Source organism: Penaeus japonicus, unplaced genomic scaffold (genome assembly GCF_977035675.1).
Source record: "Penaeus japonicus unplaced genomic scaffold, GWHDUDI00000001_assembly GWHDUDI00000287, whole genome shotgun sequence".
NCBI classification, from domain to species: Eukaryota; Metazoa; Arthropoda; class Malacostraca; order Decapoda; family Penaeidae; genus Penaeus; species Penaeus japonicus.
This window is the reverse complement of record NW_028234689.1, coordinates 94,450-115,000: the sequence shown is the minus strand read 5'-3', so window position 1 is coordinate 115,000 and position 20,551 is coordinate 94,450. Positions and strand designations below refer to the sequence as shown.

General features: G+C 31.4%; 2 protein-coding genes across 2 annotated transcripts in view; both read left to right on the top strand.

The window, feature by feature from the left end:
* Positions 1–245, top strand: part of LOC122243128 (putative glutamate receptor) — an 8,894-nt gene extending 8,649 nt beyond the window's left edge. The window contains exon 14 of the mRNA XM_086535392.1: positions 129–245. Coding sequence (XP_086391518.1) covers positions 129–245 — 117 coding nt within the window. The remainder of the gene's footprint in view (positions 1–128) is intronic.
* A 13,694-nt stretch (positions 246–13,939) lies between these two features.
* On the top strand, positions 13,940–15,214 carry LOC122242270 (uncharacterized). The gene has a single exon (XM_042999538.2). It carries the CDS (start codon positions 13,940–13,942, stop codon positions 15,212–15,214), a length of 1,275 nt encoding a protein of 424 aa, XP_042855472.1.
* Positions 15,215–20,551: the final 5,337 nt, after the last annotated feature.

Below are 20,551 nucleotides of genomic sequence, written 5' to 3'. Positions count from 1 at the left end.
TTAATGTCGTAAATTCATTTATACCATCTATTACTGTATATCTCAGGGTTGTCTGTGATTGGCCTTTCTTCCTTGAGTTTCCATATTGTTAGCCATCAGTCCCTTTTTTCTATCTTTTTTTTTCTCAGGGTGTTTTCGCTGTTCTTGGTGGCGGACTGACCGTTGCTCTCCTCGTCTTGTGTTTGGAGGTATGTCTGAGCCTAACCTTTGATCGCAGCAAGATGTCTTCGTCACGGGATACCTGAGCTTGTGTGACGTCAGTCGAGATGTTACTGTGATTTTGACGAATTTTCACTGCATAGCTTTGCCATCGGAAGATAATGCATTAGTCAAGAGTAATTTGTTGCATCGTATCGTCTTCAGAAGAAAGTCCACTAACATTATTACAGAGGAATATCAAATAGCTGTTAGTGTATCAAGAAAGAAAATACATTATCCACCATGATCTTCACTATCACTCACACGTATACATTTTCGTCTTGTTTATATTACACATCTGATTAAAGATCTTGTTGTTGTTTTTTTGTTTTCACAGGAATACTCTTGTTAATTAAACTTTTATTCGACAATACATCTACTATTTGCTTAACTTTAGATATAATAGGATATGTAAATGTTTTTTTTTTTTTCTTCTTCTTCTTCTTTTACTTTGTTTTAGCTCTTTATGTTATATGTAGGAAATAGCCGTAATAAAAGTCAACAGCTGCATTTGTTTTGATCAAATAAATAAAAACAAACAACTAGTTTATGATGTTAATCATATATAGAAAATGGCGTCAGAGAAAGATTAAGATAGTGGGGGAGAGAGAGAAGGGAAGTAAAAACAAAGAAAGAGAAATAACGAAAAGAAAGACTGAGAAAAAAGGGATAGGATGATACAGACAGAATCATACAGACAGACAGTAAACTGAAGAAGAAATAACAGACAGACAGAGAAATAAACAGAAAAAAAACACAGAAAAATGATAATGCAAAAGGAGAAGAAGAAAGAAAAAGAGAAAGAGGAAAATAATGAGAAAGACAAAGAAACGCAGAGAGGAAGAGAAAGGTAAAGAGAGAAGTGGGGAGAGAAGATGGAGGAAAATAGAGAAACAGGAAGAGGAGGGGAGAGGGGAGGTAGAAAGAGAGGGAGAAATACAGATGTATGTATGTAAATATTATATATATATATTAAATATATAATATAATATAATATACATAGCTATATATATAGATATACATATATTATACATATATATTTATATATATATATATATGATATATTTATTTATTTATATTTAATATATATATAATGAAATAGAATTATATATATATTTAGCTATATATATATATATATTTTAATAATATATAATTACGTATATATATAAATATTAATATATATATAATATATATTTATATATATATATATTTGTATATAGATATATGAATATATTTATATAAATATATATATATATCTATATAAATGCTTATAAATATCCATATATGTGTGTGTAAATTATATATATATATATATATATATAATATATATATATTATAGTTAGATATATTTTATATATTATATATATAAATATTATATATATATATATATATATATTATAGATATATATACAAATTTATTACATATATATATGCGTGTGTGTATGTGTATGTCGTGTGTGTGTATGTGTATGTGCGTGTGTGTGTTTGTGCGTGTGTGTGTGTGTGGATGTGTGTGTTTGTATTTGTGTATATGGTGTATGTGTGATATATATATATATATATATTATATATAAATATATATATATATTATATATATTATATATAAATATATATATATATATATATATATATATAATATATATATATATATATATAATATGATATATATAAAAATATTATATACACGGTGACATACACAACAATCACACACTGTATATATACTATATATATAGTATATATATATATATATAATATATATATATATATATATATATATATATATACATATATATAAATATAGATATATATGATTATATATATATATATGAAATTTATATTAATATATATAATACATATATATTACATATATACGTATATACATAATATCCACACACACACACACACAACACGCACACACTATCACACACACGCACACACACGACACACACACACACACACATATATATATATATATATATAACAATATATATAGATATATATATAATACATATATAATACATATATATACATATATAACATATATATATTATATATATATATATATTATATATATTAATATGTATATATATGTATATATATATACATACACACTCACAAACACACAACATCACACAACACACATATATAATATAATATATTATATATATATATATATATATATCGTATATATAATAATATATACATACATATATGATAATATATATATATATGTATATATATATATATATATTATATTAATATATTATTTTTTAAATTATATATATATATATATATATGTATTATTAATATATATATATGTATATATATATACATACACACACTAAACAACACAACAACCACATAACACGTAGTTTGATGAATACGAGCATCGTATTCACACTTTGTATCTATCATAAAATCTAATATGCCACGTCGACTTTCATGAGAGACTTCTGCCTGACCATACTTGTTATATAAACCTTTATTAAAGAATGCTTGTGCGGGTGTCATATGTGTATAATCTTTACTAAAGATGCTAGATTCTTTTATCGGTATTGGTACATTTTTATTAAGTAATCCTGATATGATATATGAATCCACTCCTAGGAATTTTGCAATTTCATCACATCTTCCTTCTTTAGCTATTTTGGTGACTAGATCGTATATTTCTTCGAGCTGATTCAGTCGCTGAATTCTCATCTTGTGTTTTGATCGTATTTCGTCTCCCTTATATTCTTTGGAATACATAGATTGACTATAATGATATTGTTGCTGTTTTTGAAATTGTGGCAATGTCTTGGGTTTTAATGATTCTGGACTCGATGTTATTCCTTCTGTAACAGGGAGATACTCTTCGAAACTCTCAAAGAGATGTTTAGCCCGATCAGATACGGGTATATTTTTCAGTAGAGTCTCTTCAAGTTTTCGTGAAATTTGAGTAAGATTATGTAATTGTAACAGCTGCTTATAACACTGTTGTACCGTCAGACGATGGGTAGATTTTTCTTGGACGGTCGAGAGCTGTGCGAGCTCCTTTTCAAATAGTGTTGTATGTTTTTTCAAATGCGCTTTTGTTAATAATGGAATTATTGGTACTTGCAACTGGTTTAAAAACCAAACCTCTGGATTTTCTCTGACGGTTTGTCTTAACATACAGTCCTTGGTCAACACTAAACGATTGATGGCAATAGGCAAATTGCTAACAGCACAATGTCTGTTGATGGGATAATTTTCGGAAATGAGATTTGCCAGGACCACACTCGGTTTATACTGATAACCAGGAACCGTTCTCAAGAAAAAGTCTGTCATTAAATACCACGAGAGAGGCGGCAAGTGATATGTACATTTTCCATTTTCGAATTCATCGTCAGTGAGATGAACGGATTTATCGATAAAGTACCAGAAGAATCCAAAGAGCATTTTAAAAATGACATGAATGTCGTCTCCGCCACATGCGCCGAGAATGGTACACTTGCCCACCTGAAATATTAACACGGTTTTACCCCTAAAATACTTTTTCACCGCGTCCCCATTTCCGGCTTCTCTTTCCTTGGCTGCCTGCGTATAGTATCCTCCGATCGTCTCTCCTTTCTTCAAATGACGAATGGGTACCAGCACTTTAAAAAAGAGGCCAGGGAATGAGTCTGGCACATGTGTATAGGCTATCTTGTTTTTTCGAAAGAATTCTTTCAAATCTAAAAAGTTGAGTTTAAAAAGATTAAAAGTAGAGACGACATTGACAATCTCTACATTGGCTATGGTGATGGGATGTTCCTGAGTATCTGCAATAGCCGATACAGCTTGCAGTACACTTAGAGGGGTTAATCCCAATTTCCTCAATCCAACAATAATGACAGAACCCATTGAAAAGATGAGGATGCTGCATGGTGGAAACTCTTCTCGTAAACGAAGGGCTGTAAATTGCTTTTGCGATGTTTCATTCAGTGATTTTACCATTATTGTCTTGTCTATTAAATGCATCTTTTTATTCTTGGATGTAAAATCAACGTTTTGATGATTTTTACCAAAATCTAGCGTGATACCAATACATAGATTATCTCTTGTATAGCAATTATGTGCTATTTTTTCCATTCCTTTATTCATTTTTATAATAATAATAATAATAATTATCAATATATATATATATGTATGTATATTTATAAAAAGTACTTGTTATATATTTATATATATCTATAGAAAATAATTCCTTGAACCCCCAACATTGTTCTCCTTATACCCCGTAAAAAATAAAAATAAATATCAATCTATATCATGAGTAAACTTGGCTCAATATTAGAAAGTAATTCAGATACATTAGGATTATTATCCATTTGTCTTTGGGGAATCTTATTTATGTTTGATGCTATCTTACTCAACTTGATGTGCTTTTTAATAGTTTCTTTATCCTTTTGTGATTTTGCCAGATTGAGTTTATTAAATTTATGAATATTCTTACTTGTGGTGATGACGGCAGAGGAAGATAATTTGTCGCGAAGCTGTTCGATTGGAACATTTAATGTATTATTTTTTATCATTTGATTATCACTACCGTATGGTTCAACTTTTTCTTCATTCCCCTGGGACATTAATTGATACTTTATCATATTTTTATCATTATTATTATTGTTATTTACATCATCAATAGTATCAATATTAGTGACGGTAGCACACATACGTTGAGCATCATCATTACTATTATTACTATTATTATTACTACCATCGACGTCGTCATTATTAGTAATCTTAAATAATAAATGATAGCTGGATGTTGGATCGTTGAACTTGTAAGAAACTAATGAATCTGAAATGCAATAATTAAGAAATCGAGTTTGTTTACACACGAGAGGTATTCTTTTTCCTATGAGACATCTTCCAGGTGTATAAGGCCAACGCCAAAGCGTCTCTGTAGAATTCAACATCCTATCATTTCCCTCAATATTACAGTTGATATCGGTCTTTACTTCATCTTCCGATGCCCAATATTTTACAATCATTTTTACCATTGCAGCATTTGCTTTTTCTCTCGTTATCTTGTTATTGTATTTATTTGTGGAATGAAAGGTGCCCCTTGTTAATTCTTTTTTGGCACTTTCGTGAAGAACGAGTTGCCCGTCGGTGTTTTTCATTCGGTCCATATACCCGTTCAGACCCATTTGGTCTTCATTAGAGAGACAATTATCACTAAAATATACATATGTGTTGGCAGGATTCATATGAGAGAGATGATAAACTCCTACATCTTCCAATAATTTTAAAAAAATGTCAGGATCGCCGTTTGATATCTTTTTAAGAGCACAAACCACCCAAGAGGTTGCCGTGACTCGCCCAAGATGGGTCTTGGTTTTGATGTTTTTCTTGCAGTGAAGTTCTGCCAGACTTTTCCTTTGGCTTAATATAGCGTGTGTGTATTTTATCTTATCTCGCTCCTTGGGTAATAACACGTTATTTTTATGTAAAATGTTATTTCGTATATCGAGCTTGAGGTCAATTTTAACATCACCCCATATTCCAAAATTAACTAAATCTATTCGGATCAATTGTCTACAAAGACCACTCAACCAACTCTCCGAGACCGTAACGGCTCGATCGTTCGCGAGGACCGACGTCAACGAGGCGGGCGACGATGGAGAAAAACTCTCGTTATCCCATGTTTCGTGTAAAACGGAAATTTTTATCCACAAGGCCAAGAGTGCCAGATCACCGAGACTCAAAATTCTTTTCGATGAAGAAAGGATAAACACATCTTTAAGCGGAGAAGCCGTAAAATAATCGAGCGTATCTTTTAACAGCTTATACTGTTCTAGATCCGATAACGAGGGAGGTTTTGTATGTATTCTTTTATATTTCATCTTTATCTTGTTCGTATCGACCAGAGAGAGACTCGTCCAGGGCTTACACCTCATTTGGTGGGCCACTGTTATTGCCAAATTTGATATTAACAAATTATTATCGTAATACTCGTTCAACTGTTCCGAAAATATGTTATCAAACTTTACAAGTTTACTACAATAACCCTCCGGGGGTGGTGGTGGAAGAGGTAAATCTATACCGCACATGATAATGTTATCATGATTATTATTATTATTATTATTATTATTATCATTATCATTATTCAGTGATAAGACAAATGACCCATCGTCACTTATTTGAGAGACTATACCCAGAGAGGGTGACTGGGTCTCCGGTTTGGTTGAAGACGATGACAATGATGATGACAGTAGTATCGGGTTAATTTTTTCTAGAGGAACTCCTAATCTCGATTGAATACCATAAGGTAGACCGAGGATATGAGCATGAGAAAAGAATAGTCCATTCGAATGGGTGCTCTTGGTGGTACTCATGAAATTTTCCTCTGAACCAATCTTTACGCAATTGGTCGCTGTTTCATCGACCCGAGTAACGGTTTTCGCTTTACTCTTTGAATCGTGGAGATGTGGCTGACCAAGAATCAATCGCAGGGCCGACCAATTTGTTAATTGTCGAATAGCACTTATTCTATGAAAAAACACAAAAGAGAAAAAAATAAACAATACACCTTCACAGAGTCTCGATAAATTTTGTTTTGTTTTAATTTCAATACTCTTGTATTTCTCATTATTATCTGCTTGGTTAATTTTTTCTAGTAGCTGTTGAAAGACCCTCATCATGTATTCCGAATACATCATAAACGACACGAGGGTCCGCGTATGGATACTAGTTTTAGAGGGAGACCCAAAACTATGCGTTATACTTTTACCTCCCTTGAGAAAAGCATAATCCAAGTCTATCAGGCGTTGCACGCTCTCGGTAGCCGGTCCTCGGTAGAGTTTAAAAATATTATTGTTGAGGAAGCACATTGTGTTTAAAAAGCTCGTCGTTTTAAGTTCAGGACCATGAGCAAACAAATAGGAATAAAAATTGAAATAGTTGTAAGGTAACGGCGACAGATATTGAGCATGAAGAGGAGCATTGAGTAAATATATACAAAAAGAAAATATACAATAACGTCTAAATTTCTGTCGATAAATCTCGGTAGAAGTGTCGGACAGCACATCGGTATGGACCGAAATTAGGGTCATCAAACAATTATCCAGCGTTTCTGTTAAATGTTTATATTCACTGGACATATCCTTTTGCGGTATTAGGACACGCATATTACTGGAGATTGAGTCTAATTTATTTTTTCGTTTGTAATTTGATGTATGTTGAACCAGGTAACCCCTAAAAAAATTCATGAGTAACTTTGCCATATGTTGGAAAGAATGTGGTAAATAAAATTTATCTACCGCTTCATTTATTATGATTTTAAATTCCGGGATAGGTTTCGGCTCGTACCATCCAACAACTTCTACCGGATCACGTTGGCTCGAATGATCAAACTGCCAAAAAGTTTTATTCTTTCTATACAAGGGTTTAGTGTGATCCATTCTACGTAACTGAGAAAAAACGATCGAGTTTTTGGCGGTTGTTAAATCTAAACGTTGTCTCTTTTCAGGAGGGAGCTTTTCGTCTTGCAACATTTCTTTTTGTATTCTTTTATTTGACGAAAAATTATTTTCTTTAACAAAATTAGTCATCAAGTCTGTATACTTCATACCATCAACTCTAAACCCGTAACTGGACCCATTTTCCCTTTGATCATTTTCCAAAACTATTTCAGATTTCTGTACATCTTTTCTGCTGGAGAGATTGATACCGGAGGTGCGATGGTTTCGGCGGCGGCAAACGGCGGTTGATTCGCAATTATTAGACGCGGTTTCTTCATTATCTATAGAGTTTAATTTTTTTATCTTTACAGTATAGTTTTTCAGTTTAGTCGTTATGTTTTTTTTAAACATGTTATAAGCTGTACATAAAATAACTTTTTTATTTTTTTCTATAAATGTTTTACACTCTTTTTCATCGAATATGATGGCGCATCTCTTATTGAGATCTATACTTTGAATAATCGTATCGAGTTCTTGTTTTTTAGCCACATTATGTATTATATTTCCAGTTATCGACTGCGATTTTTGAAAGTTACAAAGTGATGAAAAAGCATGATATTTATCCAATTGAAGAGATTGGTCTTGTTGGAATTCTTGTATATTAGTTTTCTTTTGTTTAGCCCCTTCTAACAAAAGAGTTAATCCCTTTTTCATTAGTATGTCCGAATCGAGATTTTTAACGAGTCTCTGATTCTTATTTTGGGAAAATTTTAAAGATTTATCTCCAACAGCATCATCATCATCATTATCATCATGATCCTCCTCCTCCTCCATATTTTTACCAACGGCAGCAGTAATAATAATATTACTATTATTTGTATGGGTATTAAAAGTTTTATCGGTTAAAGTATTATTATTATGTACATTACTTATTTCATGTTGATTTTTATTGGATAATAAATGCTTGTTTGAAACTTTTTTCTGGGGAATTAAGTTGTCATCTTTTACAGCTATATAATTTACCAATTCATTAATATTAGTATTAGACAAATTATCCATTACTACTAATCATTTAATATTTTTCTTATTGTTTTAATATTAGTAAGAGGTCTATTTTCTAAATAATGTTGATGAACGAGGTTATAGAGGTTAGGTTCATAAGTATTTGAAAGAGGATCAAATATAACTGCTCCCCTTGATTTTTCTAGATTGTCCAAAGCTCTCGGTAACAAAATCTTGGCAATATAATATGGTAGAGTGGGGACACTGGCAATAGATTGTATACTTATGGCACGTTTTGAGTGACGGGCAGCTTGAATATCACTTATCACTATTGGAGGATTTGTTAACTCCTCTGATATTTGAACAAAGCTTTTGTTGGAATTATCAACAGTAGCCATATTTATCAATCAAAATATTTACATCTATTAGAATAAAATGTCCATGTATCGATGTGATACCTATGTGAATCGGGCTAAAGATTTAATGGAACAAATATCAAAATGGGAATATGTTTTAATGAATAATCCTTCTGTAATATCCAAGAAAAAAAATGTATACACTAGTAAAAATAAAGATATCATTCAAAAGGATCAAGTTTGTAAACCAAATAAAAATACATCCATCTTTTATAAACCCGAGACTGATTTATCGCTTGCTAACCTACCTCTCTCTGATATGATTGACCATGTGACTCCTCTAAAAAAAAATATTAGTGAGAGAAGACACGACTATACTGACAGCTATGGTAACCTGAAAAAGGGTATCAAGATTAATGATGCGTTAAAGAATATTTGGCGAGATGTGGTAAACTTTTCATTTACTACATCCAATGATATTACCAAAGATACTGTAACCAACAGACTGGTTAATATATGGAAAGATATTTTAAAAGAAGTTGTAGATTGTAGTAGCTTTTCAAATATTACCGAAAAGAGACAATCTTCTGTATTAGTATTATTGCAGGTTATAGAAAAAATTATAGACACCAATATGCAGCATTCGCATCACTTTATAAAGGATGCCGTTTTATGTCGACTAATAAGAGGTGCGATACATTGTCTGTATAAAAAATACAACACAGTACCACTATCGACAGAAATGCAATATATACCGTTTTGTAATGAAATAACAGCATCAAAAACGCTGGAAAAGGTACCGTCCCCCGGAACCATCTCAGATGATTATTTAATGGAGGCTCGAGTCAAAGGTGTATATGGGTATGGAGATTTTTATCCTCAATGCGAAAAGGATCATACGATTGCTCTTCGAGATATATGCAGTGATTATTTTTTAAAACTCTTGTTTGAATTTATATTATCCCCCCATATTCATTCGACTTGGAGAGAATCATACTTTATACCTTTTACTTCTTCCGTCCTCAAACTTATTCGGAATCATGAGCCGTTCATTTTGGCTCTGAGTAAACGACGACGACAAGACCCTGAACACCAAACACTAGATGAACAAATGGTAGATGAACAGCTAACAGATTTACTCTGTGAAAAATATTTTAACAACAATGCAACATTTATGCTCGAGTACAGCGGATGTCATCCGTTCATTTTTTTACCGACAGCAACAGATTTTTGGTCCTTTTGTAAGAATGGACAACCTATTTACGATATTAAAAACATTATCGTGAACGCACGACCATCTTCTTTTCCACCGGTATGTGGAGGTCCTGCTGGTATTTCTCAGGGAAAACAACTCGCCTGGGAAAGATTTTGTCAACGTCAGGGTATATGTGATCATAGTTGTAACTGTGATACGTGCACTAAAAGAAAAAAATTGGTCGACAGGGTGAGACAACGATTTGGATATATCACGGGAGAAATGCAACTGACAGATGTTACAAAATGGCATCAGGGGTCAATTCTCATGATAAATTTTTATGCTTTTACCGGTCTTTTAGCTCATCATGACTATGCAAGTTATACTGATGATAAAGTAGATTTTTTTAAAAATTTAATTTTAGCTATTGAAAAATCACATTATATGAAAAATAATCAAAGACTTTTTACAGGTGGGGGTGGTGAATCTGATACTTCCAATAGTCTACATGTAATAACCTTTGGCATTGATACAGAATTTCGGTACAAATTAAAAAGTCCACAAAAGAAACCCATTTTTATAACAGCTAGTCTCGATAACGATATTCTCGAAGGTGACAATATTTCAAAAATACAACTTGTAGCACTTCGTGAGAGAAAAGCCAGTGAATTAAACTGTTGGTTCTAAAAATTACTTGTGTGTTAAAAAAAAATCATATCATGTACAATATATAATAATAATATCAATCGAAATAAAACGTAATTCATATACGATATGTTGTTAATAATAATAAAAGTAAAACTAATATCTATAAAAATGTTGATATAATAAATATGTATGATTAATGATTAAATAAAATATAATTCCAATATATATATAAAGATTTTTCTCTCCTATTTATATGCTATGTATATATATATGGTAAGAATATGAATATTTGAATATGAATATTTAGGGAAAGAAATATATATTTTGTATAATAAAAAAGTATATCCTTAGGACGGGGAGTGTGAACTAAGAAGAGTAATATATATATGGGCTCGGAGATCTACTGACAACACATGTAGGTGGTTGAAGTATACACATACACGTATATATATATACACATATATATATAAAGATATAACTTTATATAGTCTTCATTGGATTAACAATCATTGGATTGAAATGTAAGTCCTATGTATTGTATTGAACTAGTGTTTATATGTATGTTTATATATACATATAAGACATAGATATTAAGGTCATTTATATATCATTTTACAATTGAATTTATATCTATATTTTAGGGAACATTATAGGATGAGTGGACATGGTCTCCGTCGCACTAGTGGAGATGAAGAATTGGGTGATCAACAAGACACTTATGGTAATCATAAAAATAATGCGACTAATAGTATTAAGGTGAATAACTCAAAGATATTCCCTATTCTTTCAACTAATGAAGTGCAACAATCATCCGTTCGTCCTTTGATATATCCTACCCATTACGTGCATCCTGACGATCCGAGGTATTCATATTATAAATCGGAAGCCTATGATAAAAGACGAGACAATTCATTGTATAGGAAGCAAGATAACTTGTCTCAGTATTATGAACATCAAAGATTTGATAAGAAAGACCAATATGCCCATAGTAAAAAACCTAAAAACTATCAGATGAGACATCATCCGTATTACAATAACAATAGGATGCGGCAGCAGCATTATCCATCTCAGTCATATCAGCCGTATTATAAAAATTCGGGTCATCAGTATTCACATCGCTACCCTCCACAAAATTATCAACACGAGCAAGAGCCATACGAGGTGGCAATTAATAGGTACAAGAAAGACATGGAATACCGTCAACATGATCAAGAGCAGCATTATCATTCTCAGCAATACATGTTTGATCAAAAGTGTTTTTCTTGTTCGTTGAAAAATGATGTAAACAGAAAACCTAGTGAACTTATGAGTATTAAGGATACTATAAGACGACTATTGATCAATACTAGTCTGTTTACCATATTGGAAACTGTGGTTGAACAATATAGTGAAATGAGAAAAATGCACAGCGCTAATAAATCGAATATCAACAATAATGAAAAAGACAATACAAATGATGATGCAGTTGATAGAATAGAACAAAATGTGATAATCATGGATAAATCTAAAACAGATGATAATAATGATAAACAAATACAGGCTGATGATAATAATGAAGAAGATATAATTCAGTTATTTAATAAACTTGATAACACGTATAGTTCTGGGTTATTTTCATATACAGGTTATGATGACAAAGAAACGGAAACACCATCTGGTGATACAGCATTATCGTTGGTAACCAAACATGACAATAGTCAGTCATTTTTGGTGGGTAAAGAAAAAATATCATCAACTGATGATACAATGTCGTTGATGGTATCGAATGGGGGGTCCAGTGAGAAAAAAGAATTGATAGATGATACATCCATTAACGATGACCAGTCCCTTAAAACGGATAACAATATTAAGAAGAAGAGTAGTGAAATGATTAAGGTAAACTCAAATGATATAAAAGTAAATGAAGAGATTAATAATGCTGATTTAGATCGAGAGTGGAGAAGCTTGGAAGACCGTTATGAAAGAGAAGAAGAGATCATTTCATTTGTAGAAGAAGGAAAAGTGGTAGGTGTCCCTGACTCTAAAAATTATGAAAAAATAAAACAACAAAAGTTTAAGAGAAAAAGATCATGGAAAGAGAGAGATCAAAATGGCTCTCGTAAACCAAAATTAATAAGAAGATTTACACAAGATGTTGAAATAGATGATCATACGGAACAAACATCCGATAATTCTATAATGTTGAAACAGGTCCAAGACGACGACGACAATGACCACCATCATTCTCATAATTACTACCATAATACTAAGAAGCAAGATACAATTGGAGATGAACACGAGTTACAAGATGGAGTGGAGGATGGTAAAGATAAGAGTGAAAAGTTTTTAGATAGTATATTCAAAAAGGATAAAAAAACAGAAGGATCTTTAACACATTTAAAAGAGTATGATAAGAGTATGCAAAATAAGAGTCGTCGTGGTAGTGGCAGCAGTAGCAGAAATACTAGTGATAGTTACAGTAATGATAGCAATAGTCACAGTAGTAGTGAAAGCGATAATAGTGACGACAGTGACAGTAGCAGCAGCAGCAGCAGCAGCAGTAGCAGCAGCAGCAATAGTAGTAGCAGCAATGGCAGTAACAGTGGCAGTGACAGTGACAATAACAGTAATAGTAACAGGAGTAGTAAAATTAATAATACTGATAACAAGAAATGTATTAGAAGAAAAAAGAAGAAAAAGAAGAAGAAAGAAGAAGAAGAAGGAGAGATCAAAACATACTAGTGTTAATAGTAATAATAATGATGATGAGGAGAGGGGAAGGAGGAGGAGGAGGATACTAATTAAGATGAATCAATATTGCATTATAACTATAAGAAATATAATAAAAATATGTATATATTCCTTTATATTATAGTTGTATATATATATATATAGTGGTGTGGATGGTAGTAAGAAAACCGAATAAGTGATGTTTTTTTTTATTTACAGTGATAGAAAGGAAAAGAATTAAAAGATCGACAGTCTATCACCCTCCAGTGTATAGTACATATGCTGAGGAAGATCTCTGGAAGGGTACGGGGGATTCACATGCATGGTATAAATATTCCACTCTAAAATTACTGCCAAATGTATTAAGTTCAATAGTAAGAAAAAATATAGATAGACGACCGGATATCCAAACAATATACTGTCCCATGGTAATGGAGGGAATAAATTCAAATGTGCGTACTCGGTCAGCAACTAAAAAAAGTTTAACCATCAAGCAAGACCTTTGGCCTGTTGGTAGAACATCATATATGAAAAGAGAATGGGAATTAAATCGAAGAACGACGTCATTAATAGTACCCGCCACAGTCGCAGCAGCGGTAGCGGTACCGACACTACCTTTAAAAAAGACACTATTATCCAATGAGTCATTATTACCACCACTGCCGCCATTATATAACTGTACACCTATTCGTGATATGATTATACATATTGGTAGGCAAGATACTCTAACAGATGTTTGTGAATTATATAAGAAATTGGATTTAGATGATAAGTCAATAGAAAGAATAAGAGAACGGTCAATATCGCTAATATCAATAGTGGACAAATTAGCCAGTTTTAAGGAGTCTAACGTGTGTATAATCAGTCCCGGTGTATATTATATAAGTAAGAGCGATAGTATAATTAAATTTTTGTTTAAAATTTCAAATATAGAACATTTCTTGAACGAGTTATTTTTTGGATTATTAGTACAAGAAGTGAAAGGAACTGTACCTATACAACATGTTTACCCAGAGGCTTTTTGCTATGAAATGCCCTTTATAGGATTATCTTTAAACTATCTTCTTTATGATGCTACTGATGTGGTCAAGAGGCCTTTTCTTCATTGCATTGCTAAAAAACACTGTCAACCGTACAATCATGATGAGACTGTATATGACCTTGTAAGCACCTGTACTCAAACTCTTGCAGAACAATTACCTTATGTTATTGCAGAGATGATAAATATTCTAACAAGGTTGAATAATCAAAAGATTGTATATTTAGATATCAAACCAGATAATTTTGCTATAGACATATGTACCGGCCAACCGTACTTGATCGATATGGGACTCATGACATTTGCAGGTACCAAGTATTCAGATATTGATTTTGATGTAGACGAGTCAAATTTTTACAAGTACCCCCAATCACCTCCTGAACTGCTAAGGGCAGAAAAATGTGAATCAAAAAGTATGTCCTATGGAATGTCATATAATCTAAATTATATATTAAGTAACTTAGATTACAAGGGATACAATGTTGAACCTCTGTCTAAAAATTCCCATTTTATTAAATGGTTGAAAAATGCCAAAAGAGAAAATATTAACTTGAGACCAAGGATGAGCGAATTGATGGATATACTTAAAAAATGTTTCACTTTGTCCAAAATTGGAAACATGACATTTGAAAAAGCATTAACAATGTATTCTTCTTTATAACTACAATAAAATTGAATTGTACTAATTTTGTTGATTATATATATATATATATATATATATATATATATATATATATATATATATATATATATATGTGTGTATATGTGTTGTATTATTTTGTAAAAGACTGTGTAAATACAATTGATATTGTATGAATATAATAATAGTTATTGAAAAATACTTTGTAGTACTTTTATTATACCCAGAGAGATATAAGAAAAAATAAAATGGAAACAAATATTGAAAATATTAAATCATGGGTAACAATATTAAGTTGTAATTGTAAAAATTCCGAAAGATTACATAGGTTATTGAATAGCTTGTCAGAAAATTCAAATTCAAATGAATTGATAAAAAAATACATCTTTACCAATGAAATGCAAATAGACCATGAAATATCGGATATTATTGGTGCTGTTAAGCTTTACAACTTTATGTCGACGCCTATTAATTTTCTAAGTCGATTCGGGATCACAGACATAACAGCATGTTCATGTAATGAATATAAAAGTAATTACAAGTTATCTTCTTGCTTCATCCTACCAGGCCGAAAAGTTTTAATGTGCCCGAACTGCATATTATCCTATGGTACTCACTTTGAAGATAATGAATTAATGGCAATTATTGACTATGTATCAATGAAAATTAAAGAAAAAAATGATGAGCATACTCTTGAACTTTTTACACTCTATAAAAGTTTGTTAAAATCAAATCGACCTCCGCTTAACGGTTCTTGGGTAACATTAATAATAAACGATAAAACTAAGACCATTAAAGAATATACCATAGCAAAGGATAAGGCCGAGGAGGATAATGATGATGATGATAATAATAATAACCTATGTTCTTTATCACTTTTATCAGGGTACGTCCTGGTAAGTAATCGAATATATCCATCTCGAAGAGGAAGAGACTCGTGCTACTGTTCTGATCTTTTATATATCTTTACTTATATAAAAACTGAAAAGAATATCGATAGGCGAAAATTTGGAGTTAAACCAATCTGCGTTCATCTTTTGGATGAAGAGTTTATGTTGATTAAATATGAACTATGTTCACTCAATAATATATTATTTCATGACGAAGGTAGTACCCTGAAACGCATAATAAAGCAATCGAATAACACTGATCACGATTTTCCGTTAAACCACGATACTGCCACCAATAATACTGTTGTTGTTGCTTTTACCGACACCGATACAATCACTACCAATACACCTACTACTACTACTACTATTACCAAAACCTCTAATAATAGCGTCAACGACGACGACAATAAAATTGGTAATATAAATATTGAAGATGATGAAGATGTCGAAATGGGGAAGGAATCTATTGATGATGGCAATACAAATAATATAGGTTTGGACTCCATCTTACTTTCAATCTACAATAACGTTGCTACAGGTAGTCGTATAGAAAATAGTAATGAAAATATTCAAAATTACAATTCGAATAATGAAATAGCAGCTAAAGCTGCTGCTCTATATGGTGATTATAGAAATGTTAATGCACATTCAAGAAATATTAAAGGTATTGATAATAATAATGTAAATACTAGGAGCAATGGAAAGAAAAATAGAAATCACGACGCTTTAATTTTACCACCGCCGGTTACACAACAAATGACTTTGGATGAACTACGAAAAGCAAAAGTGACATCATCTATATCTACCAAAGACTCTGATCAAAACCTATTATCTTTACGAGTATTAAAGTTTAAAGATATCATCTATCCTTATAGTTGTACACTACTTCCTCCACCTATAATAATTAGAAAGTCTTTTAATAGATATATATTTGTATCTAACATAGGTGAATATTTCGATTCGATACAATTATGTAATAATGCCATTACTATTCCGGTTAAAGATTCAACATTGTATGAACAAATCATAATGCTCATTAATAATATAAGAGAAATTAGTTTATCAATGTGTTGTAATAAACTTGGTGATATGAAAAATAAAACTCAGTATACTTTTAATGATAATGGAAAAAAACATAATGATATCGACGATACTAAAGAAGATGATGATGATGATGATGAGGACGACAACAGCAGCAGCAGCAGCAGTAGCAGCAGTAATAGTAGTAATAGCAGCATCAACAGTAACAATGATGATAGAGAAGAGGAAGAAGAAGAAATATATGTTGATAATAATTACGATACTGATGATGAAAAGAAAAAGAAGAAAAATGTCAAGTATAAAAACCCGAAAAAAAACTTTGTATTTAATACGCGTCATGTAAATACCCAGCTAGGGATTCCTTTGACTCATGACGAAGAAATTCTTCGTTATGTCAATATAACAAGTTTGAGTCAACTTTTACAGAAACAAGAGAATTATTTGTTTTAGGATAAATAAAATAACATATATATATATATTTCTTGTTTTTTTATTAGCATAAACATTGACAATACATATACATGATAATGTGTAATCAAAGAAAAAAATACAGTATTACATTTATATTAAAAGGATAAGATACAGATACTAATACAAATAATAGTAATAATACATTATCAGATTTATATTAAAGGAATCAAAATACACAGTTAATCAGAGAAAATGATTAAAAAGGGGTAACTTTAAAATAATAATAATAATAATAATAATACAGTATCATATTTATATGGAAAGGGACAAAATACATAGCCCAGTAAGATATATTATTTTATGGGACAATAATGATGATAAAAAAGACGACATTGACAATGACGACGATGATGAAGAAGGTGGTGGTGGTGGTGGTGGTGGACTATCATAATCATAATCATTATAGTTGTAATCGTAATAAATCATATAAGATTTGTTTTCATTCTTTTCGTCCACATCGGTCACCGTCATCATTGTTGTTGTTGTTGTTGTTGTTGTTGTGGTGGGCGGCGTTAAAGTGGTTGTAACAAAGGTATCATCTTTTGTGTCATCAATATAATGATAATAATAATCATCATCATCATCATGATAAATATTGGTATTCTCCACTATCGGTGGTAATGGTAAATCCGGATCAGTATCATTCTCAACATTTGTATCGATGGTCGCCACTTTTACAGAAACAAGAGAATTACCTGTTTTTAGACAAATAAAACAATAATATGTATATTTTTTTATTTTTATTAACATAAACATTAACAAAACATGTATTATATAATAATATTAGCAAAAACATATGTTATATAATAATAATAATCATCATCATCATCATCATCATCATGATAAATATTGGTATTCTCCACTATCGGTGGTAATGGTAAATCCATTGTATCATTTTGTTTTGTCGAGTCGGTAACTTAAGAAACCTTGAAAGAAATACAGTATGTAACGAAACTTTGAAAGAAATATACAGTATCATCATCATCATTTTAAATATTGGTATCACTATATCGGTGGTAATAAAATACGTATCATTCTCAACATTTGTATCGATGGTCGCCACTGCTGTCGAGTCGGTATCGACTGTAGCCCTTGTATCAGTCACCGTCATTACTACTTTTGTTGTTGTGGTGGGCGGCGTTAAAGTGGTTGTAACAAAGGTATCATCTTTTGTGTCATCAATATAATGATAATAATAATCATCATCATCATCATCATCATAAATATTGGTGGTGGTGGTGATGGTGGTGATGGTCATCATCATTGTATCAACATTTGTATCGATGGTCGCCACTGCTGTCGAGTCGGTATCGACTGTAATCATGATAGTGATAATCGTAACTATCATCGTAACAAATTGTAACAAAGGTATCATCTTTTGTGTCATCAATATAATGATAATAATCATCATCATCATCATGATAAATATTGGTATTCTCCACTATCGGTGGTAATGGTAAATCCGGATCAGTATCATTCTCAACATTTGTATCGATGGTCATAATTGTTGTTAAATTTGAATCTATATCGTTGTCATCATAATAATCGTAATTATTCATCATGACAGAATCGTTCTCATCATTTTCATCAAGAGAGTAATGATAATTAACATTTGTATCTCTTATTGGTGGTAATAATGATGATGGTGTTGTTGTTGGCGAATTTGATAAATCAGTGTCGGTCATCAATGTCGTCGTTGTTTTTGTGGTGGTAAAGAATGTTGTTGCTTCATCATTACCTTCTATGATAGAATGATTATGGACAGAATAATCATCGACACGTATTTCTACTATTGGTAATGGTGTTGTTGTTGACATTGGTAGATCTTCTTGGCCTGTTGTTGTTGTTGTTGTTGTAGTCGTAGTTCTATTCTCAACATCTTTATCGATCACTGTTGTTCCTGTCAACGGTTGTAGTGTTGGTAGTAGCAGTGGTAATATCACTGGATTTTCATTTTCTTTGTTCGTAACTAAAAGTGATAATGATGATGGTGGTGGTGGTGACGACGACAGCGCCAGTGGATTTGGGTCAGTAACATATCCGACATTTGGATTAATCGTCATAATTTCTGTAGTAGGAGATGATGATTGTACATCAACATCTTTCTGAATATCATCATCATCATCATAATCTCGTTCATCGTTCACATGTTCTTGCACATGAGCTTGAAATAAACATTGTATACCATTCATTTCATTAGGCCAATAATCCTTTGCTAGACTTTCAAAATCCTTAATTCTTGAATCGAATACGTTTGTGTATAATACATCTATATTTTTATAATTTAATGAAAATATATAAATATTATTCGTATCGTTGAACAATGCAAAATCTATATCTTTACGATAAACCATTTCAGATTGGTTAACGGTCATATTATTATATTCTGTAGTTGTCAGTGTAATAAATTTGTTCACTCTAATTTCTAAAGTATCGTGCGCACTTGTTATTTTTTTCTTTATCGAAAGTATCTTGCAAGAATGATTTGCAATTTGCATTGGATGATATGTACTGTCTTCCAACTTTACAGATATATCATATATTGTATAATTATCAGCCTCTCTATTCAGAGATTTGGGGCACACTCCACATTTAAATTTAAGTTCTCGATCCAAAGATATTTGTACCTCATATGGTACTTTCATGTCACGTAACACTGGGGCTTTATGTACAATCGATCCATTCATTTCGTTTTCATCTTCAATAATTTCTCGAGAAGGAGGATTATTATGATGATGATAACTCGTCACCCACTGCCAGCAAAGGATTAGAATAATGTACCGAGTATACATATTCATGTTATGAATGGTTGCACTTTAAGTTGAAGAGAACCTATTTATATATATATATATATATATATATATATAAAGATAATTATATATATATATTTAAAATATCAGGTTATCTCTATTTGATAATGCGGTTAAAAGTGTGTATTATTATACTAAATAAATAG

Coding starts and splice junctions, on each gene's coding strand:
- LOC122242270 (XM_042999538.2), top strand. CDS start 13,940: ATGGTAATGGAGGGAATAAATTCAAATGTGCGTACTCGGTCAGCAACT.